The sequence below is a fragment of the Microcaecilia unicolor genome, chromosome 1, assembly GCF_901765095.1.
Source record: "Microcaecilia unicolor chromosome 1, aMicUni1.1, whole genome shotgun sequence".
NCBI classification, from domain to species: Eukaryota; Metazoa; Chordata; class Amphibia; order Gymnophiona; family Siphonopidae; genus Microcaecilia; species Microcaecilia unicolor.
The window spans coordinates 235,492,884-235,518,741 of NC_044031.1; the positions used below are offsets into that span (position 1 = coordinate 235,492,884).

The 25,858-nt window shown below is 40.7% G+C and overlaps 1 protein-coding gene across 1 annotated transcript in view; it reads right to left on the reverse strand.

Annotated features, from left to right (window-relative positions):
- The window catches only part of TMEFF1 (transmembrane protein with EGF like and two follistatin like domains 1), a 451,913-nt gene that overhangs the window by 261,507 nt on the left and 164,548 nt on the right, over positions 1-25,858 (reverse strand). Inside the window, exon 2 of the mRNA XM_030204848.1 lies at positions 6,815-6,924. Within this exon, the coding sequence (XP_030060708.1) occupies positions 6,815-6,924 (110 nt within the window). The remainder of the gene's footprint in view (positions 1-6,814; positions 6,925-25,858) is intronic.

Below are 25,858 nucleotides of genomic sequence, written 5' to 3' on the forward strand. Positions count from 1 at the left end.
GGCCTTTTTTTACTAGTATTCTATAAATGCAGCCCCACGCAGTACTGCCATTCTAGAATTTGCGCTTAAGACGCATCATCCTGGCGCCTAACTTTGGGCAGCCTTTACTGAATTTCCACCTAAGTGATTCTGCTAGTGTTCATTCATCCACATAAGTGCTAGTATTCTAGAAATTTAAGAAGGCAATGGTGTTTAAAATGAATCACCATGTGTGCTTTATCCATGTATATTTGTGGGGTAATTTTATAAAAACTCTTTTTTTGTGGTAAAACAGATTTTACCTGTAGAAAAAATCTTTATATTACTCCCGTCAAGAAAAATGAGGTTCTTTTAAGGCAGTCACTAGCAATACAATATAATATAATACAGAACTTGTTACTGCTTTATCCCAACAAGAAGGTCCAAAGTGGTTCACAATCACTAAAGCAATACAATCATTGGGAATTACAACTTAAAATCAGGAAAGACGTGGATGTTAAAAGAATTATAATTCCTAAAAAAAGAGAGGAAAAACCCTACATAAATTGGTCAAAATCTATGAAATAAAAAATAGTTTTCAGTTTCTTATAACGGGATAGATAAATTTGGTTCTGTTCTGTTGGATATAGGTCAACCATATCTAATAGATATCACTTGATATGAAAACAAAGAATTAAACAATTGCTTATAGCACACGCCTTTAATAGGGGAATAACATAATAAAAATTGATCCAATAATCGAGAAGAATGTCTAAATGATGGCTTTTCCAACAAATCAACGACAGACTCAGATGTAAAGAGTTTGAAAAACAACACATACAACATTAAGATTATACAAGCCCATATGGGAAGGCAATGAAGCTTAACAAGAGATTGAGAGACACTATCATATTTTTTAATCAGAAAAATTAACCGCTCTGTAGTATTTTGAATAAGTTGAGGTTTCTTCAACAACCTAGAAGTCAAACCTAAATAAAGTGAATTACAATAGCCCATGTGTGGTAATATCAACATTTGGGACAATAAGGCAAGGCAAAATGTTCTTCATAGAAGTAGGATTGAACCAAACAAGGTTGCTTAAGCCTAAAAACGTTTTCTATCTATAAGCTATTTATCTGTGGCTCAAGTGACAAAGAAGAATCCAGAACAATTCCCAGTACCTCAGAAATTTTCTTCTGCTGTTAGAGGTAGGGGCAGTTACCATAGTATTTTTGCTTTAGTCTTGCTAATATTCAACTTTAACATATTTTTGATATCTTATTAAAATGTTTCATCTACATTGTCAAGGACTGAGACTAGCATCAAAATGTCATCTGCACATGAAAAAAGACCATCTTCATTCAAACCAATAAAACTTAGAGTACTCATAAAAAGATTGAAAAGCAATGGGGATAAAAGAGAGCCCTGAAGGACTCCACATCTTGGACTCCAAGTGCAAAAACAGTCACCAGTTTTCCATATACAATAACTTCAATTAGGTTGACTGAATCAAATACTGCTGAAATGTTGAACTGAAGCAATACAACCTGCTTCTCAAAACTTACTTGTTTCTTAAACTGTTGTCAATGTAAGTAGTAAAGTTTAAGCGCTATGGTGGATTCTGAAATTAAACTGTGAAGGATGCAAACAAGAAAAAACATCTAAATATTTAGCAAATTGCTGGCTCACAAAATTTTCAATCATCTTTGTAAAAAGAGAAAAATGCTCACAACTGGCCTGAAATTAGCTGTTAATGACTAATCTAAGCCATTCAATTTAGGTGTTAAAGCAATCTGATCTATATCAGGTGGTAAACATTCAAGCTCCAAGATCTTATTAACAAATAAAACAATCCAGCCTACAATAGTTGATGGAGAGTTAGAGAGCAAACTAGAAAGGCAATTGTCTAAAACACAATGGAAATGAGAAAGTTTATGCAACAAAATTTGGACATCATTATCAGTAATAGGGTCAAATGTATTCCAAAACTGGTCTACTACAATATTGCAACTTAAAGTTTTTGACAAATCTAGACATGATCACAGATGATTCGTTCAATAATTAGGACATTTCAGATCAACTCAACCTTATTTGAAAAATAGTCAGCTAGTTCTTGTACATTAGGTTGTGGTGTTGTGGTGTCTATGCTGGAAAAAAGATGTAAGATTACCTACTAACCACCTTGAAACAGTTTTTTTGTCTTTTTACAGTTGATTCCTATTTCCAAGCTTCAGCAATTTTTATTTATATATCTTTATTTCTTGATTACAAAATATTTTAATAATAGACTCTCCGTTTTTGTGCCACTTTCTTTCTAAACTATGACAATTCTGCTTTAGGTCATTTAGCTGTTCAGTAAACCAAGGAAAAATGCTTACTTTTTCTTTAATTCTCTACACTTTAGGGGTGTAGTTGTATCTAAAACTTTAGTAACAGTAAAATCCCAGTCTGTCTTCATAGTAGTGGGATCACCATGATCAATTTATTACTTGAGACCAAAATATACCACTTTCACATTTTCCCCTAAAAATAATTGTCTTTTTCAACTGTTTGGGGTGGGGGTCTAGACATACATGTATTTAAAACAAAATCCAATGGAAAAAGATCAGACCAAAAGACTATGGACCAGTTAGCAGTTTCATGCAGCAGTCCCTAGCAGTCACAAGGAGACAAGGACAGGGCATCAACTAACCAAATTCTGAAGACATTTGTGAGACCCTGGGCAAGGGTTATAGGGTGGTCCTGTCAATAACTCAGTCAAACAAGGAAATAAATGTTTTATTCACTTGGACCCTGGGACCTGTTACCTTGCAGGCCAGGAACCTCAGATGCAACAGGTTCTCTGGTTTAGTAACAATCTTGAGTAGGCCTCTGGCTAGCAGGCCAAGCAGTCTGTGGCTGGTGGGGCTGCCCCACCCCAAACACAGCCTACTAGTTCTCAGGACTTCTGATACTCAGGTCAGGCTCTAGCCAGACCTCAGCAAGGCTTGTAAGTCTTAACAAGAAACAAAGTTAGCTTACCTCAGCCAGGTCACAAATTGAATATAGCAACTGCAGCCAAGTCTGCTGGGGCTCCTAACCTTCCTTCCCTGGGCCTCCTCAACCTCAGCCTGGCCCTGTCTTTTAAACTTGCAGGTATTGACTCCGCCCCTCCTGGCTCACTGGCGGGACCAGTGCTCTTATGGTAGTCCAGGCTAGTTAGAGAGGGACTTTTCTTAAGGATGAGGGGCAGCATTCTATAAACCCCCTCACAACACTCTTAAACGTAGGATCCTATTCTTACAAATACTGGGAGTCAATATTCAGCCACAGCGCTCACTGGTTTTTAAACAGTGGTCACCCAGAAGCTAACAAATTCTGGCCAATAGTCAGACTGGTACACAGTAAGCTCGGTGGATAACTGGTTAGTTGTCTGAATATCACCATTAACCAGTTAAGCACTGGCTTCACCCAAGCTCTGCCTCCAGACCACCCCAGAATTAACAGCACAGCACATGAGCAGTCACAGGCAATATTCAGCGGCACTACCCATTAAGCGCCACTGAATATTGCCAGATGGCCAGCTCAGTGGGGTTTAACCGGGTAGAACCCCGTTATTTATTTAATAAAGGATAATCTGGAATTTGGAACGAAGCAAATAAAGCTGCACAGCTGAGCTGCCTTCCCCCAACCTCCAAAATTTTCAATCCTGCAGGAAGTAGAACCTTGTGGAAACAGTGCAACTTTATTTGCAAAGCCTGCTTATACTCTCTTTTGATTAAAAAAAACTTCTATTTCAGTTTTTTGGGGCTGAGTGTCCCAACTATGTTAGGCGATGCAAACATAGTGATCCCATCCTGAACAACCCTGATAATACTGAGAAGGTTGCCGTACTTTGTTTCTTAGTGGCCATAAGTACATAAGTACATAAGTAGTGCCATACTGGGAAAGACCAAAGGTCCATCTAGCCCAGCATCCTGTCACCGACAGTGGCCAATCCAGGTCAAGGGCACCTGGCACGCTCCCCAAACGTAAAAACATTCCAGACAAGTTATACCTAAAAATGCGGAATTTTTCCAAGTCCATTTAATAGCGGTCTATGGACTTGTCCTTTAGGAATCTATCTAACCCCTTTTTAAACTCCGTCAAGCTAACCGCCCGTACCACGTTCTCCGGCAACGAATTCCAGAGTCTAATTACACGTTGGGTGAAGAAAAATTTTCTCCGATTCGTTTTAAATTTACCACACTGTAGCTTCAACTCATGCCCTCTAGTCCTAGTATTTTTGGATAGCGTGAACAGTCGCTTCACATCCACCCGATCCATTCCACTCATTATTTTATACACTTCTATCATATCTCCCCTCAGCCGTCTCTTCTCCAAGCTGAAAAGCCCTAGCCTTCTCAGCCTCTCTTCATAGGAAAGTCGTCCCATCCCCACTATCATTTTGGTCGCCCTTCGCTGTACCTTTTCCAATTCTACTATATCTTTTTTGAGATACGGAGACCAGTACTGAACACAATACTCCAGGTGCGGTCGCACCATGGAGCGATACAACGGCATTATAACATCCACACACCTGGACTCCATACCCTTCCTAATAACACCCAACATTCTATTCGCTTTCCTAGCCGCAGCAGCACACTGAGCAGAAGGTTTCAGCGTATCATCGACGACGACACCCAGATCCCTTTCTTGATCCGTAACTCCTAACGCGGAACCTTGCAAGACGTAGCTATAATTCGGGTTCCTCTTACCCACATGCATCACTTTGCACTTGTCAACATTGAACTTCATCTGCCACTTGCACGCCCATTCTCCCAGTCTCGCAAGGTCCTCCTGTAATCGTTCACATTCCTTCTGCGACTTGACGACCCTGAATAACTTTGTGTCATCGGCGAATTTAATTACCTCACTAGTTATTCCCATCTCTAGGTCATTTATAAATACATTAAAAAGCAACGGACCCAGCACAGACCCCTGCGGGACCCCACTAACTACCCTCCTCCACTGAGAATACTGGCCACGCAATCCTACTCTCTGCTTCCTATCTTTCAACCAGTTCTTAATCCATAATAATACCCTACCTCCGATTCCATGGCTCTGCAATTTCTTCAGGAGTCTTTCGTGCGGCACTTTGTCAAACGCCTTCTGAAAATCCAGATATACAATATCAACCGGCTCCCCATTGTCCACATGTTTGCTTACCCCCTCAAAAAAATGCATTAGATTGGTGAGGCAAGACTTCCCTTCACTAAATCCGTGCTGACTTTGTCTCATCAGTCCATGTTTTTGTATATGCTCTGCAATTTTATTCTTAATAATAGCCTCCACCATCTTGCCCAACCCCCTTTCTCTCTGAAAAACCTGAATTACAGACAGAAAGGCTGTGTGTTATAGATGCCCAAAATCTATGGTGAGTTATTGTCAAGCCTGGTTCACTTGATTGAGTTGAATGCTTCAGAATCAAGGGAACAGTCCGCAAGCTTAATGATGAAAGGGGTTGTTCCTGCTACTGCTGCTTGGAGCTTCAGGTTTATCCTCTAGAATTTGATGTCCTAATGTCTGCTGCTTTGTGATGAAACTGAGACATGCTGATAACGCAGACATGTTGCTAATGCTGGCACAAAATGACTGCTCTCAGATGTAACAAGGAACCCTGATTAGGGCTGGCACTTCCATTAAGTGAATTAGGCAGTTGTCAAGAGTGCAGAGATTTTGGGGCATGAAACAGCAGCAGACAGGCTAAGCATGCTCTCTCCCAATTAGTGGCGGGCAGAAAAGCTGGAACTAGAAGGCAGGTTGGCAGCTAAGCAAGGATTTGTGAACCTCAGTACATGCTCAATGAAGGCCTGCTGTGTCCCTGCCTACTCTGACACAGACGTCATGTTATGGAGTGGGAAGGGATGCAGCAGACTTCAGCATACATAATCTATCTGCTGAGCTTTGGCTGATCTGTGCAGCTGCTGCGGCAAGCAACAGAGGAAGGAGAAAGGGGAGATGATGAACTGTTAGGTGGCTGGGGGAGGAGGACACACAAGATGTTGGACTACCAGGAGTGAAGGGGAGGAGATGGAAAAGAGAGAGGGGTACCTTGTTGGTCTTTGGGGGAAGGGTAGAAGGAGTGAAAAGATGATGCTGAACTATGGGGATAACAGAAAGAGCAGTGAGGTCCAGGACTATTGAGTGGTGGTGGGGAGGAAATGAAAGGGGTGCAGGTTAGGGTCACAAGATTGAAGATTCACCTAATATGCATAAAAGCCTTGCACTGGCTCTGGTCGTGATCCAGTTGAACAACAGTATACCAGTTCTATGAAATCTGTTTTACTCATTTGGAATTGTGCCAGGTACTTGTGACCTGGATTGGCCACTGTTGAAAGCAAAATACTGGGCTTGATGGACCTTTGGTCTATCTTAGTTTGGCAATGTTATGATACTTAGTTCTCCTTAGGAGTTTCAAACTTATTACATAGCCAAGTGGGCAGTTTCACCTGACTGGGTAACACACTGATCTGAATTTTATGGATTCCAGTGCTGCCCTTTAAGGATAACACTATAATTCTACCTGGAAAGTGAGCCATGACCTAATGAATGAGTGTCAAGATGTTGGGTCACTGAAATGCTAATAGGCCAATTCACTCTCATCATCCTTTCCCAGCTGAAATCTGAGGTGTGGAGAGGCTTTTTCTTTGTACATCCCTGTACCATTATTTAACCCTGCGAAATCCTTTAACATCCCCCAAATCTGAAAAAGAAAAAGTTATATGCATCTGCAAAGTAATTTTGCAACCTGGAATCCTGTTTTTTTTTAAGCATTTTCATTGTCTCTTTTTTCCAGTGTCAGACAAAGCATAGATAAGAATTTTAAAGTGCTCACCTGGAACTGACATGCACATTTTATCCCATCGTCATCTTCTTTGCACACGCCTCCATATTTACACGATGACTCATCACATCTTCGCACGTCTGCTTCTCTTACATTTAGCTCTGAAAATGAAGCCCAAAAATATAGTTTATTTTCAGCAACCAATCACTTGACTTGAATATATTCAGTAATGAGAACATGAAGGCCAAGAGTTTCTCCTTGATAAAAAAGTGACTCACACAAAGAGGGCTGGGCTTATGCTTATATGCTGAATTATAACATCAATTATGATACTAATAATGGTAGAGGGCAAATGAATATTAAATCTGAGCACTAAGAGAACTGGTACACAGCAGTTGGCAATTATTGTATTGAACATGGCACTTAATGACGATGAAAGATAATTTAGAATTCTACTAAGTTAATATTATTATTTAGAACATTTTACACCTCTAACCTCTAAATCTATACCTATATTCTACAAGACACTGCATCCCCATCTTCCTGTGTCTAGCAATTAAGCTTTGTAATATTCTACATAGCCATCAATACTAGCATGGGTGTGGCCCGAACATCCAGCATTCCAGGTCCCATGCAGAACGTGCCAGACAGACCTGCTATGTGAGTGCTTGCATTTTTGCTAGGACTTTTTGAAAATATTATACTTGCAATCTGCCAGACAGACTTGTCCAACCAGTAAGATTTTTAGCATTTTATTTTTCCAAGGTTAGATAAAGTGCAGTCCCTTTGGGCATTAATCCACTCAAGTCCTCAGGATATCCATGACATAGGTTTGTACACAACTGGAGAAGGATACATACAAACCTCTCTATTCATTAGGATAAAATGGTGTCGTAGCCATACTAGTCCATTTTTAAAGGTAATAAATGGAAATAAAACAAAACAAAAAAAAAAAAGAAGATATGACGATATCTTGTTATTGGACTAACAACACATTTTTGCCTACTTTTCAAAGGCAATACCTAAAGAAGGTATTGCCTTCAACAGCTGTTCAAAAAAAATATATTAACTTAGAGGGGCATAATCGAACGGCGCCGGCCAAATAGATGGCCGGCCATCTTCGGGGCTGGCTCTGCAAGGGGGCGGAGCCAACTGTATTTTCGAAATATGGTTGCGGCTGGCTAAATCGATTGCCGGGTTTAGAGATGGCCGGCTTCGTTTTTCAGCCATAATGGAAACTGGGCCCAGCCATCTCAAACCCGACGAAATGCAAGGCATTTGGTCGTGGGAGGAGCCAGCATTTGTAGTGCACTGGTCCCCCTCACATGCCAGTACACCAACCGGGCACCCTAGGGCGCACTTCTAAAAATTAAAAATAAAAATAGTTCCCAGGTGCATAGCTCCCTTACCTTGGGTACTGAGCCCCCCAAATTCCCCCAAAACCCACTCCCCACAACTCTACACCATTACTATAGCCCTAAGGGGTGAAGGGGGGCACCTACATGTGGGTTTTGGGGGGGCTCAACATTAACCACAAGTGTAACAGGTAGGGGGGGGATGGGCCTGGGTCCACCTGCCTGAAGTGCACTGCACCCACTAAATACTGCTCCAGGGACCTGCATACTGCTGTCAGGGAGCTGGGTATGACATTTGAGGCTGGCAAAAAACTTTTTATTTTTTTGGGTGGGAGCGGGTTGGTGACCACTGGGGGAGTAAGGGGAGGTCATCCCCGTTTCCCTCCGGTGGTCATCTGGTCAATTGGGGCACTTTTTTGTGACTTGGACCGAAAAATAAATGGACCACGTGCAGCCGGCGAAATGCTCGTCTGAGCCGGCCATCTTTTTTCCATTATGGGGTGAAGCCGGCTATCTTGTAACCACGCCCCTGTCCCGCCTTTTGTACCCTCCCTTGAAGGTTGGCCGGCTCTGCGACGAAAAGCAGTTGGGGCCGGCCAAAATCGGCTTTCGATTATACCGATTTGCCCAGGATCAGGAGATCGCCGGCCATCTCCCAATTTGTGTCGGAAGATGGCCGGTGATCTCTTTCGAAAATAAATTCACTAGTCAAATAAAAAAAGGTATCATTTTATCTTATTTTTTAGTTGTGGTTTTGTTTTAGTTCTATTTATTACCTTTATATTCATTAGGGAAATCCTGAAAATCCAAATGGATGACAAAGAACAAAAATGGTAGATAATTGATTAAAAACAATCCGGCTGATATTCAAAGTGATTTCAATGGCCAGAAGAGGCTCCTGGCCATTTAAATCACTTGTCAAGGGCTAAACAGATAGTGCCGCTGAATATCCCCTCTAAATGGCCTTTCCCTCACTGGCAAGGTTAGGGGCAGGCTGGAGACCGAGCTAGGGCGGAGCGGTGATTTAGCCTGTTAGCAGATAGACCCTTACCAAGCACAGAATAAATGATCACAAACTAAAAATAGAACTATATAGCCAAAAATTGATCTGAAAATCCAAGAAGTCACTTGGATTTTACTAAGCTGGGTAAAAGGGGGCCCTGCACTTGCAGTGGTGGCTGTTTCTGCCACACACCAGGGCCCCTTTTACCACAGTGGGTGAAAATAGCCAAAAATGAAATGACTGTATTGTAGGTTCGCACTTGCTGTGCGGCCATTTCGGGGGGGGGGGGGGAGCACTTACCGCCACCCACTGAGGTGGCAGTAAGGTCTTCTGCGCTAACCCGGTAGTAACTGGGCAGTGCTCAATACTGCCTGATCACATGTATACGCTGGAAGAGAGGAGGGAGAGAGGCGACATGATAGAAACGTTTAATATCATCAAGGGCATTTATGTACAGGAAGAGAACCTTTTTCAAATGAAGGAGAGCTCTGGAATGAGGGGGCATATGACAAAGGAAAATTAAAAGAATAAACCAGACATAAGGACATAAGCATCGCCACACTGGGACAGACTGAAGGTCCATCCAGGCCAATATCCTGTTTTCTACAGTGGCCAATCCAGGATAGAAGTACCTGACAAGATCTAAGTTAGAACTCAACCATAAAAATTTAGTTTTGCTCTTATGTAATTTCAGCCTATGAAATGCAATCCAATTGTCTATCATACAAACAGAGGTTTTTAATATGAGATAGCGTATCAGACCACAATTGAGAAACAGGTAGGATCAGGGTGATGTCATCTGCATATATAAGGTGCTTTATCGTAATATTGGTCAAGAGTGGCAGCCAGGGACTGCATTAATAAGTTGAAAAGGGAGAGGGAGAATAGGGATCCCTAAGGAACCCCACTTGATGGACTCCACCTGACAGAAAAAAAAACCATCCTATTTTACAGTATAATGACAAGTTGTCATAAAACCACTTAACCAAAATGGCTCAAAATCTGAGTCGTCAGTTCAAAATCGCCTAGCTCAAATGCACTACTTAAATCAAATTGAATGACAATGGTGCATTGACTTATGCTATCAAAGCTGACAAAATGGTTTCAGTGCTATAGCTTTTCCTAAAGCCTGATTGGGAAGGGTATAAGATATTAAATTTTTGAAGATACACAGTCTATTTGCTCAGTAATGTAACCCTCCATGATTGGATGATAATTACTCACATCAGATAGGCTCAACTTTAAATTTTTAGGAATAGGTGTGAGGACAATATTTGATAAGCAAATTTCTAATGTTGTGAAATCTGGCCTTTTGTGGTTATGTTGTCTGCGTTCCATCTGACATTATTTAGACTTTAAATCCATGCACAGCTTACTTCATGTCTTTGCTATCTCTTGTCTAAATTATTGTAATTCTATTTATGCAGGTCTCCCACAGTTCCAACTACGTCAACTCCAGACCATTCAAAATGCCGCAATTCATCTTTTGTTTAAAGCAAAATGCTATGAACGCGTTACTCCTTATTTCATGAACTTCAATGGTTATCAGTTTTGTATCATATCTGGTTTAATATTTGCTTTTGACTTTTAAGACACTCTATTTCTGGTAGTCCTGCATATATTTCTTGTTTGATTATTCCCCATACACCATCTTGTTCTCTCCGCTTGCTATTCATTTGTTGCTTCTATTCCCTAAATAAGCACGATATGAGTCGACTCCGCATGCTGCATTTGATTTTTTGACATCATATCTATGGAATAACTTTTAGTGAATATCCGATTGGAACTTTCCCTTCCAAGGTTTAGAAAACTTTTAAAGACTCATTTCTTTCAATTGGCTTTTCAAACTAATTTTGAATAATTATATTTCCTGATTTGGATTGCACACACTGTGCCTGATGATCCTTAACTGTGTTTTTGTGATTTTCATTATATATTATTACTCTTTTTAACTTGCATTTGTATGAATGTTTTCTTTCCTATTGGAACGTTAATGATAGTTGCATTCATTGTAGTTGTGCTACTTTTACTTTTTACTCAAAAAGTATTATATTAGGCAATAACTTTTTTTAACTTTCACTTAAGTAAAACTTTTAATGTGTTCTTCACTGTACTTTCACTTTTGTATTAAGTTAAACATTCATTTTTATTTTTACTTAAGTACTTTGACCTAGTACTTTAAACAACATTGTTCCTCCCGCAGGTTCAACCCTTAGTTTTCTGTATACCCTCTCCAGGGTGGGAATCTCCCAGCTCTGCCCATTCTCCAGCTTGATCCCCAGCATTCTCTCCATGCCCCCAATCTCTAAAACACCAAGGCAGAGCTAGCCCCCGCTCACCAACCAGGCACACACTTCATTTCCCTCAGACACAGACTCCCCAAGGCACACACCCCTTCTGTTTGTCCTCTTCCCCTCAGGCAGGGCCCCTCCTCACTCTCAAAACCTCTTCACACATCCCCCCAAGCTTAGCCCCTCTTCTCCTATCTCCTGAAGCACAATACCTCTCGTGCAGGACCCTCACAGTGGACAAACAGCTTCTAATATTTACCTTATCTCCATAACCTAACAGCAAAAGCCCATGAAGAAGAAGCTGCATGTCAGGCCGTATCTTCTACTTCCATCACTCGGGGCCAACTGCAGTCTTTGAACCATGCAGAACATCATAGAGGCCTATGATTCATACAATACAGTAGGCCCTGAACGGTAGGGGGAAGTAGGGTAAGAGGGGCTAAGCTTGGGGTGTATGTTCCAAGGGAGAGAGGTAGGGAAGCATAGAAGTAACACTGCCTTCTGGTCTGCACAGAAGGGAAATTCTGTGTAAATTCTGCAATGCAAAATGGCACAAAATTCCCACAGAAGCGTAATATCCCTATCCCTTTCTCTATCTTACTAGAATGTTGCTGGTTTGTCGTTCATTTTTGCTGGGGGGAAGGGAGTTGTTGTTCGTTGTTTTATCCAGCAATGTTTCCTATTTCTATTTTTCTCCCCCACTGATTCTGATCTGTTCTGCATGGGTTAAATTAACAAAAAAACAAAAAACCCTGCTCATGCTTAATTATCATTGATTGTTTTAGGGTTTTAATAACATTACCCTGCTTGAATGAATGAAAAAAGCTGCTTTTTTGGCATGTAATAATAAGGAAATGGGATTATCCACTGCTAACAGTACCTTTGCTAACTGATATGGAAATTTTAGTTTTGGTTTCGTCTCTCCTGCTATCTCATTCATTTCTCTCTTGCTCTCTCCCTCACGCCCTCCAGTTTATGAGAAAGAGAATCTGATAAGCAAATCCAAGCATCCCATCGTATAATTACATCTAGATAAAAAGAATTAATTATGTGCAGACCTGAAAGCAGCTAAAATTGTCAAGGAATACTTAAAAGCAATTAGATTCATACTGCTTATTAGCAGTGTTTCAAATTTATTACAGGCTGATAACCCCAAGGTTGGAAGAGGAGCTTGTAGGGACATTTATACACTGTTAGTATCTTTTATAGAGCAGGTCATTCAAAGGAGTAACAATTAAGGGGCTAAAACTAGAACTTGGTATGGGGAAAAATAAGAACTTATTTCAGGAAATAAATTTTTGCTGATGAAGAACGCATTGCTTCCAAAAGTTAACAGTGCATTATACATTTAACTCCTAATTATAAAACTTGCACACACAATTAGGCATGACGGCATGAGTATTATGCTAACATTGTATTATATCTCTGTTATTTGAATTTCAGTGCAATTAAATGTGTATATTTTTTGATGCTGTTTCATGAATGTTCTATTGTTACATTTCAATTTACTGTTTTCAAGTTTACCTCATTATTGTATTTAGTTTATTCTTGGTGTACAGCGCTGCGTACATCTAGTAGCGCTATAGAAATGATAAGTAGTAGTAGTAGTTATTTTACTATTGTTATGCTCTTAACAAAACTGTAAGGGCCCTGTTTACAAAGGCACGCTAGCGTTTTTAGCATGCGTTAAAAATTAGTGTGCACTAACCGTGTAGGTACCCATAATATTCCTATAGGCCTCTATTTTAACATGCGATAAAAATGCTAGTGCGCCTTTGTAAACAGGACCCTAAGTTTGATGTTAAACTGTACCTGCTGTACACCGCCTTGGATGAATCTCTTCATAAAGGTGATTAGCAAATCCCAATAAAAATGTGCAACTGTATGGGTAGTTATAGAATCGTACCAGTTATATGCATAATTTAATTACTTAATTAGTCTGTAATTGATGCTTAAATGACACTATCAATAAATGGCCTTAACTAGCACTAATTAGCAGTGAGTTATGACCCTATTCCAGAGTTTTTCTACTGGTGTGCCACAGCTGCTCCGCAGGTGTGCTATGGGAGTTTGAGGTCATTTTAGTAACAGGACTTAATAATTTGTGCCAGAATACCTGCAGACTTCTCTCCCTCTGTCCCCTCCCCTGCTAGCAACCTGGTATCTCCCTTTGTCTCTCTCGACTCCCTTCCCTTCTCCCCTGTATCTTTTAAATTTTCTTCTCTAGCTCTCAGCGGCAGCGGGAACAGTGTTGCTAGGTAGTCATGGAAAAATAAGCATGATCTGTTTAAAAAAACAAGCACAAAACAAGCGATATCAGTTCCTAAAAATACACCCAACTTTTTACGTGTCTTATAAAGTATGTCCCGGGTGTCAGAAGGCAGCCCTAGAACAAGGGTGATGCATATTATAATTAACTCCTTCTATAGCCAATGAGGAAATGAAAGAGGACAGGAAAAGGTGGGACTGAGGGCCAGTTGACACACTAATGTGCAATGTTATCACAGTGACAATCAGCGATATATCAACTCAAATAAAAGAAAAAAAAAGCCCCAAAACAAGCTACCCACGAGTTCAGAAAAAAAAAACGCAACTTCAAAAAATAAGAAGCCCAAACTCACGGGAAAAATAAGCTAGGTTGCCAACACTGTGTGGGAAGCGATTCAGACAGCTTACTAGCGACAACCCCCGAGTCTTCTCTCTAACAGCCAGGAATTGTTGGAAACCAAACCAAATGACCACAATTGTATAACTATAATCGTATTCAGGGTTGTTGTTTTACTTTTTTTAGTTATACGATTGTGGTCATTTGGTTTGCATACATATGTGGAGAGGTGTCCAGTTTTCAATACTATTTGGTAGGCATTGAATTTATTCATATGTTTTAGATGTTTTTATTTACAATTTGTTAAATTTATGTTAATTGTTAGGGTTTTATTGATGAATATTTATATATGTCTATATATTTAATTTGCTTTTTTTCTTTATGTATGAAATGGTTTAGATATTTTTAAATATGTTTTGCATATGTTTTTATTCATTAATATATATATATATAATTGATATGCATATATTTATGTTTATTTGTAGCCACTGATGCAGCCCATGAGTGGGCGAAACATGGCCTGTGCAAGGCACTGTTGGTTGATTAAACTTACTCTGCACATTCTTTTGCATCCTGTCTGCTTTTTTTGCTGTCAGCTGAATCTGTCCAGCCACAATCAAGGCACAGACCCTAGAAGTTTGCCCAATACCGACTTTGTTTTCCAATTACTGGTGTTGCTACTTAATCTCAGCTAAGCTTCTTTGGGTTCATTCCTTCTAAAAAGGATTCCTTTGTGTTTATCCCAAGCATTATTCCGTTACTGTTTTCATCTCCACCACTTCCCGTTGGAGAGTAGTCCAGGTACCTACCACCCTCTCAGTGAAAAAGTACTTCCTGACATTCCTGAGTTGGCCTCCCTTCAACTTCAATTCATGTTCTCTATTTCTATCACCTTCCCATCTCTGGAAAGGTTTGTTTGCAGATTAATGCTTTTCAAATATTTGAACGTCTGTATCATATCACCCATGTTTCTCCTTCCTCCAGAGTATACATGTTCAGGTCAGCATTGTATACCCTGGAGGAAAGGAAAAACAGGGGTGATATGATACAGACACTCAAATATTTGAAAGGTATTAATCCACAAACAAACCTTTTCTGCACATGTGCAGAAGAGCTTCGCAATAAGTTTAGCTCTTGTGCGCATGTGCCAAACAAACCCAAAGTGAAGCACACATTAGCACCTGTTTTCTGCACCTTTAAATATAAGCTTTTCCATTTTTTTTTTATTTTTATACTTGGAAGGCTTATATTTAAGCACAGGAAACAGGTGCCGATGTGTGCTTTCACTTTTCTACTACTACTTATCATTTCTATAGCGCTACTAGACGTACGCAGCGCTGTACACTTGAACATGAAGAGACAGGCCCTGCTCGACAGAGCTTACAATCTAATTAGGACAGACAAACAGGACAAATAAGAGATAAGGGAATATTAAAGTGAGGATGATAAAATAAGGGTTCTGAACAAGTGAATAAGGGTTAGGAGTTAAAAGCAGCATCAAAAGGTGGGCTTTTAGCTTAGATTTGAAGACGGCCAGAGATGGAGCTTGACGTACCGGCTCAGGAAGTCTATTCCAGGCATATGGTGCAGCAAGATAAAAGGAACGGAGTCTGGAGTTAGCAGTGGTTTGTCACATTACCAAGGGCAGGAATACCATGTGCTGCCTTCCAAGAACCACCATGAAGATTCATGCCCCCCCCCCCCCCCCCCGATATTCAGCACTATTTAACCAGCCAGAAGAGCTGCTGACTGAAATAATGCTTAACTGTCTTTCCACCAATATTCAGCAGAGGATAACCGGCTATTCCCCACTGAATATCCCTGGTTATCATCTAGCAGATGGCCGGTTATATCGCTGTCTGCTGATTTTGAAAGCCAAAGGTTTAGCATCCACTTTTGGCCACATGAAAACAGTATATCTTTGGTTGGTTTAAAGATAACCAGCTAATTCTGAATATCAACTTAGCCGGTTATCTTTAAACCAGTCAAAAATAAGCCAGATATTCAATGCCAGTCACCGGAAATAGCCTGACATTGAATATCCAGGATCAGCGCCACTCTGGGAGTTAGCCAGTCTAACTCCTGCGGTCTGAATACCAGCCTTTACTGGACATCATTTATTTATCTCTCTCTGTTTGGAATATATACTGCTCACTCCCTGAAGAATAATCCCTGACATATTCAGGTATTTTGCTGCAGAGACTTCTGGGAATGGACCAGACTGTGTCCACCTGCCACAAAAGTTTGTATTGCTGTTTATTTCATTACTCTCTGGACAAGGGGTCAGCTAGGACAGCTAGAATGTTACTGTGTGTTTGGTGAAGGGTATGTTAGACTTCTTGAAACCTTTTTTTGTTGTTGTTTTATTAGGAATTGATTTGTTAGTTGTTATAGGAAGTTTGTTAATAAGTTGTGAATGAAATTACTGCTGAAAGGAATATTGCTAAATTGGCTTATTTGCTATTGCTATTTATACAATAAATGATTACTTGCATGGGAATGTTTCCTGTCAGCATACTTACTGCCAGAGAACAGAGTGAATCTGAGGACCAGGGCATTGTAATTGGGTTTCCTCGCTAGGGATAACAATAGTTCTTCCTACAGAACTGGGGTAGTGTTTGAGGCAGTGCGCTACTCCCTACTGTTGTCAGGGTAGCAGTGCATGTGCAGGTGAGACATTGACCTAGTTGCTCAGACCCTCAGGCAGTCATGGATTAAATCCCAGGAGAACATTAGGCATTGGTGTGATGTGTTACATGACATGGATTTTGTGGATAGATTTCAAGTTAAAATGACTGACAAGGTGCATAAGTGCATAGTGCCTGTATATTTTGCTATTTCTGTGGGTGATGGGACAGGAAAAATGGTGTATACAGCTTAAGTTTCAGAACCACACACATTAATTCCTTCCTGACTTAGCTATGTCCCCAGGAACATCTCTTTTTAATTCAACTAAAAATGCAGGTGTTGTGAAAGTAAATACACACTTTTAGCCACTCTGAGGGAAACAATTTTCACCCAGGGAAATGCAGCCTTTTGAATATTATTCTCCCTATGGGGCCTGCTAATGCCGAAGGATGTTTCCTGAATCTCTCTTTTAATTGGTACTGTTATATATAAGCTGAATATGTATCAGTTTGATACCTGCACTGGAGTGTTAAGGGTTAGAACAATAGTGTCTTGGTTTACTTTGAATCATAGTAATTGAAGTATCTAAGCAGAGAAGGCCTAAAAGTTATTCATTAATAATATTCCATTTTTAAGAACTGCTTACTACATTCAAACATAGAATATTTGTGCTACTTTCTCCACTGCTGAAAAACTGTTACACTCTTGTCTGTTTAAAGCCTCTCACTACTCAAAGTCTGCCTTCCTCCGTGTTTTGAGGGGCAATGGGAAGACTTGCTTCATGGGCAAGTACAAAACAACGCATAATAAGCTGTGTGTCAGAGAGATGTACAGACACTCAGCGAAGATACTTACCTGTAGCAGATGTTCTCCGAGGACAGCAGGACACATATTACAACTGATGGGTGAATACTACTGCCCAGCATTCTAATTTTTCTAGAAGCCTTTGGAACTGCTGATCGCACATGTCATTCTATCTATTCCACTCCACTCGGTATTTTATAGACCTCTATCTTATCTCCCCTCAGCCATTTTTTCCCCAAGCTGAAGAACCCTAGCCACTTTAGCCTTTCCTCATAAGGAAGTCATCCCATCCCCTTTATCACTTTTATTGACCTTCACTGAACCTTTTCTAATTCCGCTATATCTTTTTCAAGATGCAGTGACCAAAGTTCCACACAGTATTCAAGGTACATACAGTTGCACCATGGAGTGATGCAAAGGCATAACATTCTCATTTTTGTTTTGCATTTTTGTTAATTTATAAGGCTAAAAAAAATGATCACATGATGCTGCTTTTATATGAACAACACTGGTTACATATCCAGCACAGAATCCAATATAAAATTTTATTTCTTGTTCATAAACCAAAGATTTTTGCTTTCCTCAAGTTCTAATCAATTAGTTGCTCCCTCACTGAGAAAAATAGATGTTGCTAGCTTCCAGGATTGTGCTTTCTGCATAGCTCCTACCCTCTGAAACCTGCTTCCAGTGGATATTAATTTTGAGCCTTCCTTAGTGAAAGTCAAAGCTCTTATAAATACCTGGTTATTTTGCTGTCGTTTTGCTGAATTTGTTTCTTGAGGGCTCTTCGTTCTGTTTTGCCTTTTTTTTCTATTCTAATAGTCTTTGTTTCCCTTTTCATTTTTATCCCATTGTATGTTTGTCTTATGGATATAGGAGTTACGAACCAAGAAAGGGATCTGGGTGTCATCACGTTAGGAGTTACGGACTAAGAAAGGAATCTGGGTGTCGTCGTCGTCGATAATATATTGAAACCTTCTGCTGTGTGCTGCTGCAGCTCGGAAAGCAAATAGAATGTTGGGTATTATTAGGAAAGGTATGGAAAACAGGTGTGAGGATGTTATAATGCCGTTATATCGCTCCATGGTGCGACCGCACCTTGAGTATTGTGTTTAATTCTGGTCACCGCATCTCAAGAAAGATATAGTGGAATTGGAAAAGGTGCAGCGAAGGGCGACTAAAATGATAGCGAGGATGGGATGACTTCCCTATGAAGAAAGACTAAGGAGGCTAGGGCTTTTCAGCTTGGAGAAGAGACGGCTGAGGGGAGACATGATAGAGGTATATAAAATAATGAGTGGATTGGAACAGGTGGATGTGAAGCGTCTGTTCACGCTGTCCAAAAATACTAGGACTAGGGGGCATGCGATGAAACTACAGTGTAGTAAATTTAGAACAAATCGGAGAAAATGTTTCTTCACCCAATGCGTAATTAAACTCTGGAATTCGTTGCCGGAGAACGTGGTGAAGGCGGTTAGCTTGGCGGAGTTTAAAAAGGGTTTGGACGGTTTCCTAAAGGACAAGTCCATAAACCGCTACTAAATGGACTTGGGAAAAATCCACAATTCCAGGAATAACATGTATAGAATGTTTGTACGTTTTGGAAGCTTGCCAGGTGCCCTTGGCCTGGATTGGCCGCTGTCGTGGACAGGATGCTGGGCTCGATGGACCCTCTTGGTCTTTTCCCAGTGTGACATTACTTATGTACTTATGTACTGTACCTTTCCCTTCCTTTTTTCCCCTTTGTTATTCAATAGACATGAATTATTGTTGATTTGTTATTATGTTCTGTTGACTTTGTTTATTGTTTGCCATCTTGATGGTTTCCAAATAGCGGTATATTACATGACCTAAATAAATAAACAAATAACTTTGCTTTCTCCAAGGACAAGCAGGACAGACTATTACCACTGATGGGAATGTATAGCTACCAAGCTCACCAAAAAACAGCAAAAAAGAGTAATAAGGGATCTGCAACAGGCAAGGCCAATAAGAAATGCAGATGATATTTTACTGATCTATCCTGTGTTCCCTCATAATCCTGACCTCTTCCCATTGCAGACTTTTCTGCATTCTCTTTTAAACTGGTTCACCTTCCACAGAACGGTTCTCAACCCAGCTAAAATTATAGCCTCTTGGATCTCCTGCTCAGTACCTGCTCCTTCAACTCTGCTTTTATTATTCGACGTTCTAGTGACCCCGGTGATCTGGTTCCAGTACTTAAGTGTTGTGATTGATTATAAACTCTCATTTGATTCTCAAGTATCCATAGTGGTAAGGAAAGGCTTGTACTGGTTGCTACACCTCTACTCCATTACCCATTTCCTAGATTTCATTTCTCTCCATACCCTCAATCATACCTTTCTCATAACCCAACCTGACAACCGTAACACAATCTATTGTGGAATTCCCTCCTCCGTCATCTGCAAACCCTCCATAACTCTTGCTGCCAGATTTCTATGTAAAGTAAAAAGATCTGATCACATCACCCCACTTCTGATTATCCATTTGCATTGGTTACCCATCCAATATAGATGCTGGTTTAAAGTTCTGTGTTTCACCCACAAAGCTCTTCACCTTCATGCTCCATCTTATCTTTCCTCCCTGGTAATTCTCCTTACACCCCTTCCTGTCTACTGCACTCACTTGATTCTCACAGATTAGTGTTTCCTTCTCCAAGATCTGCCCATTGTGAGTCTACCCGCTCTTTTGCTTTCTTCTTCCTATGACCTTTCTTTGGAATGGCCTACCATCTCCTATCAGGTCTGAAATGTCTTTTGTTAAGATCAAGGCCCTCTTGAAAACTCATTCTTTTAAATGACTTTTTGGCCCTCTTTCAGCTGCACCTGAGTCCGGGTGGAGGGGGGGGGGGGGTACCTGTACATTCTCAACAGTCTAGAAGAGTGAATTGCATTGCTGATCTTAAACTACCCTTTTGTGTGATTGCTCTGTATCTTTCCTATGTTTTTCTGGTATTCTTTTCATTTTCTGGATTTTAACTCAGTTTAATTTTTATTGTGAGCTACTGTGGCCTGTGTGCAGTAATAGCAAGATACAGTAACATTGTAGATGATAGCAGATAAAGACCTGTACGGTCCATCCAGTCTGCACAACAAGACAAACCCATTACATACTTCATATGTATACCTAATCTTAATTTGTCCTGCCATTTTCAAGGCACAGATGGTAGAAAAGTCTGCCCAGCACTGTCCTTGCTCTAAAATTTCTGAAGTTGTTGTTGAAGAACTTGAAAAGCTCCACTCCAGCACATCCAAGTATATTCAGCCACAATCAGGGCACAGATTGCAGAAGTCTGCCCAGCACTGGCCTTGTTCTCCAACTTCTGAAGCTGAGTCTATCCAACCAACTTCTGAAGCTGAATCTGTCCAGCCACGATCAGAATATAGGCATAAGTGAATAAGTACAAAACTATTGCCATACTAGGACACCAAAGGTCCATCAAGCCCAGCATCCTGTTTCCAACAGTGGCCAATTCAGGTCACAAATACCTGGCAAGATCCCAAAAAAGTACAAAACATTTTATGCTGCTTATCCCAGAAATAAGCAGTGGATTTTCCTCAAGTCCATTTTAATAATAGTCAATGGACTTTTCCTTTAGGAAGCTGACCAAACCTTTTTAAAACCCCGCTAAGCTAACCGCCTTTACCACATTCTCTGGCAACGAATTCCAGAGTTTAATTACATGTTGAGTGAGAAAACATTTTCTCTGATTCGTTTTAAATTTACTACTTTCTGGTTTCATTGCATGCCCCCTAGTCCTAGTATATTTGGAAAGCGTAAACAGATGCTTCACGTCTACCCTTTCCACTCCACTCATTATTTTATACACCACTATCATATCTCCCCTCAGCCGTCTTTTCTCCAAGCTGAAGAGCCCTAGCCGCTTTAGCCTTTCCTCATAGGGAAGTTGTCCCATCCCCTTTATCATTTTTGTCACCCTTCTCTGCACCTTTTCTAAGTCCACTATATCTTTTTTGAGATGCGGTGACCAGAATTGAACAAAATATTTGAGGTGCGGTCACACCATGGACTCATACAAAGGCATTATAACATCCTCATTTTTGTTTTCCATTCCTTTCCTAATAATACCTAACATTCTATTTGCATTCTTAGCCCCCACAGCACACTGAGCAGAAGGTTTCAACGTATCATCAACGACGACACCTAGATCCCTTTCTTGGTCGGTGACTCTTAACGTGGAGCCTTGCATTATGTAGCTATAATTTGGGTTCCTCTTTCCCATATGCATCACTTTGCACTTGCTCACATTAAACATCTTCTGCCCCCAGTCTCCTAGTCTCATAAGATCCTCTTGTAATTTTTCACAATCCTCTCGTGATTTAACAACTTTGAATAATTTTGTGTCGTCAAAAAATTAATTACCTCACTAGTTACTCCCATCTCTATGTCATTTATAAATATGTTAAAAAGCAGCGGTCCCAGCATAGACCCCTGGGGAACCCAACTAACTACCCTTCTCCATTGTGAAGAATGACCATTTAACCCTACTCTCTTTCTATCTTTTAACCAGTTTTTAATCCACAATAGGACACTACCTCCTATTCCATGACTCTCCAGTTTCCTCTGAAGTCTTTCATGAGGAACTTTGTCAAATGCCTTTTGAAAATCCAGATACACAATATTAACTGGCTCACCTTTATCCACATGTTTGTTCACTCCTTCAAAAAAATGTAATAGATTGGTGAGGCAAGATTTCATGTTGGTTTTGTCTAATTAATCCATGCTTTTGAATATGCTCTGTAATTTTGTTCTTTATAATAGTCTCTACCATTTTGCCTGGCACCGTCAGGCTCACCGGTCTATAATTTCCCGGACCGCCATGGAACCTTTTTTAAAAATCAGCATTACATTGGCCACCCTCCAATCTTTGGGTACCATGCTCGATTTTAAGCATAAATTACATATTACTAACAATAGTTCTGCAAGTTCATTTTTCAATTCTATCAGTACTCTGGGATGAATACCATCTGGTCCAGGAGATTTGCTACTCTTAAATTTGTCAAATTGCCCCATTACATCCTCCAGGTTTATAGAGATTTTATTCAGTTTCTTTGACTTGTCAGCTTTGAATACCATTTCTGGCACTGGTATCTCTGACAAATCTTCCTTGGTGAACACCAAAGCAAAGAATTCATTTAATCTCTCCGTCATGGCTTTGTCTTCCCTGACCGTAGAAGTCTGCCCAGTACTGGCTTTGTTTCCCAGTTACCGGTACTGATATTATTAAAATATCAAATATTTTACTAAACATAATTATTTAATTATTTTTGATGCGCCTACAACAGAATAAAAAAGGACCTATGAGAATGGAATTGGATTCTGGAACTCAAATCATATTTGCTTGTCAAACTATTATCATCTTTTTTTTTTCTCAGTATCATGTCACCCAAAAAAAAAACATCTTTTGTTATTACTAAATGTACATTCTCCTTAATTCTTATACTTCTCCTATATATCTCTTATTATGGTTGTTTGTTAAGATACTACCATGTTATGTCATTACCATGTACCAAAACACTTCTGCCATTACTAAATGTACACTTCCTCATGCATTCCTACTATTCATGATGTATTGTAAGCCACATTGAGCCTGCAAAGAGGTGGGATAATATGGGATACAAATGCAACAAATAAATAAATAAGTTCTGCAGGACTGTCTGATTGAACCAGCTGTTGCATTGAGAATCCTGCTCTAGGCAGTAGTGAGATGTGAATGTGTGGGATGATGACCACATCGCAGCTTTGCAATTCTCCTTAATAGAGGTTTACCATAAGTAAGCTACCAACACAGCCATGGCTCTGACATTGTGAGCCTTAACATCACCCTCTAGAGTTAGCCCAGCCTGGGCATAAGTGAAGGTGATGCAATGTACTAGCCAAATGGATACAGTGCATTTACTGATAGTAACATAGTAACATAGTAGATGACGGCAGAAAAAAGACCTGCACGGTCCATCCAGTCTGCCCAACAAGACAACTCATGTGTGCTACTTTTTGTGTATACCCTACTTTGATTTGTACCTGTGCTCTTCAGGGCACAGACCATATAAGTCTGCCCAGCACTATCCCCGCCTCCCAACCACCAGCCCCGCCTCCCACCACCGGCTCGGGCACAGACCGTATAAGCCTGCCCAGCATTATCCCCGCCTCCCAACCACCAGCCCCGCCTCCCACCACCGGCTCGGGCACAGACCGTATAAGTCTGCCCAGCACTATCCCCGCCTCCAAACCACCAATCCCGCCTCCCACCACCGGCTCTAGCACAGACTGTATAAGTCTGCCCAGTACTATCCCCGCCTCCAAACCACCAATCCCGCCTCCCACCACCGGCTCTGGCACAGACTGTATAAGTCTGCCCAGCACTATCCCCGCCTCCCACCACCAGCTCTGGCACAGACCGTATAAGTCTGCTCAGCACTATCCCCGTCTCCCAACCACCAGCCCTGCCTCCCACCACCGGCTCTGCCACCCGATCTCGACTAAGCTCCTGAGGATCCATTCCTTCTGCACAGTATTCCTTTATGCTTATCCCACACATGTTTGAATTCCGTTACCGTTTTCATTTCCACCACCTCCCGCGGGAGGGCATTCCAAGCATCCACCACTCTCTCTGTGAAAAAATACTTCCTGACATTTTTCTTGAGTCTGCCTCTCTTCAATCTCATTTCATGTCCTCTCGTTCTACCTCCTTCGCATCTCCGGAAAAGGTTTGTTTGCGGATTAATACTTTTCAAAAGCAGGATGGCTGCCCTCCATCCTGCTTTTGAATATGCTCTGTAATTTTGTTCTTTATAATAGTCTCTACCATTTTGCCCAGCACCAACATCAGGCTCACCAGTCTGCAATTTCCCAGATCACTTCTGGAATGTTATTTAAGAAATCGGCGTTACATTGGCCACCCTCCAGTCTTCCAGTACCATGCTTGATTTTAAAGATAAATTACATATTACTAACAATCTCTATATTCTGGAACAGGTCCAAAAACATATGTCCCAAGGTGGATCCAGATTGTGAACATTTCAAACATGCATCATTCTGACATAAAGTAGCCTAAAGAGCATGAGAATGAGAAATATACATACACAATAAGAATTTATACTTTAATTCTCAGTGTAACATGCTTTTTTATAATCTTAACACTCACAAGAGCTTGCACTCTTAATGACATTGCTCAAATGACAACAAAATGAAAAAAATAACCCCCAAAAATGAGTATTCCAGAAAAGACGGAGAAATAACAAGACAAAAATTTTCCATTGTGCACACCCCTAATCTATTTATGGGCTGCTTGCAGGACCTCCTAATGATGACAGCCCATCTTCCTCATTCCTCCTTTCTTCTATCCCATTGTCCTGGTACCTGTTGTCTCTCTTTCTCTTTCTTTAACTCTTCTTGAAGCCTTCAGCCGTTAAGGTAGTAAATCCAGAAAAAAGTTGCAAGTCTCAAAACTGGCATAAAACCTTTACTAATGCTAGTCAGAAAAACATAAATTAAGTTTTACTTCTTCTCAGATGATGAGATGATACCTTTTTTTATTGGACTAACTTAATACATCTTTTGATTAGCTTTCGAAGGTAACTCTTCTTCAGATCGGAAATAAGCAAATGTTGACAAATATAAGAATATAATGTTTGAGGGAAGGGCATTCCATGACTTTGGGGCTACAAAAAAGAATGCTGAGGAACGTGTTGATTCACAGTGGGCAAATTGGGGATAGGGGATGGTCAAACGATTAACATCCAGAGATTTAGGGTTACATGTATTAACTTATGAAATAATACATTAAGTAGTTAACACAGGGTTTTCAGGCCCTCACTACTTTCTACTGTGCTAAAACGGGAGCCTTTGCATTAAAAACCCAGCATTACCTGCCTAATGTGGAGGTGGGCCGGGTTGAGCATGACATGGGCGGGCAAAGGTGTGGTCACTGGTTCAGGGATCTTTACCATACACTAGTTTTCCCAGCTGCTGATAGTGCAGCTGATCTTACTGCCACCTTAAGAAGGGAAGGAAAGTGCAGTTGCTCTACCTCCAGTCCAGTAGTGCAGCATGCTGTCAGTGGTGGTGCTGCAGCAGCACATTCTCAATCCCCTCCCCAACACAACCTGATCTCCCAATCACCTTTTGAACTCCACCAAACACACCAAATCCCTCCAATCTAGCTTCTCAATCTCCTTGTTCAAGCCCCCTGACCCCCTCAACATACTAGATCCCTCTGATGAGGCCTGTACCCCCCCCCCCCAACACAGGCCCTGCCCCATGATCAGAATACCAAGCCCCTCCACAACCCTGAACCCCCAATATATACCTGAACCCCTATCACAAACCTGACACCTCAGTTCACAACATGGGCTGCCAATAGTCAAA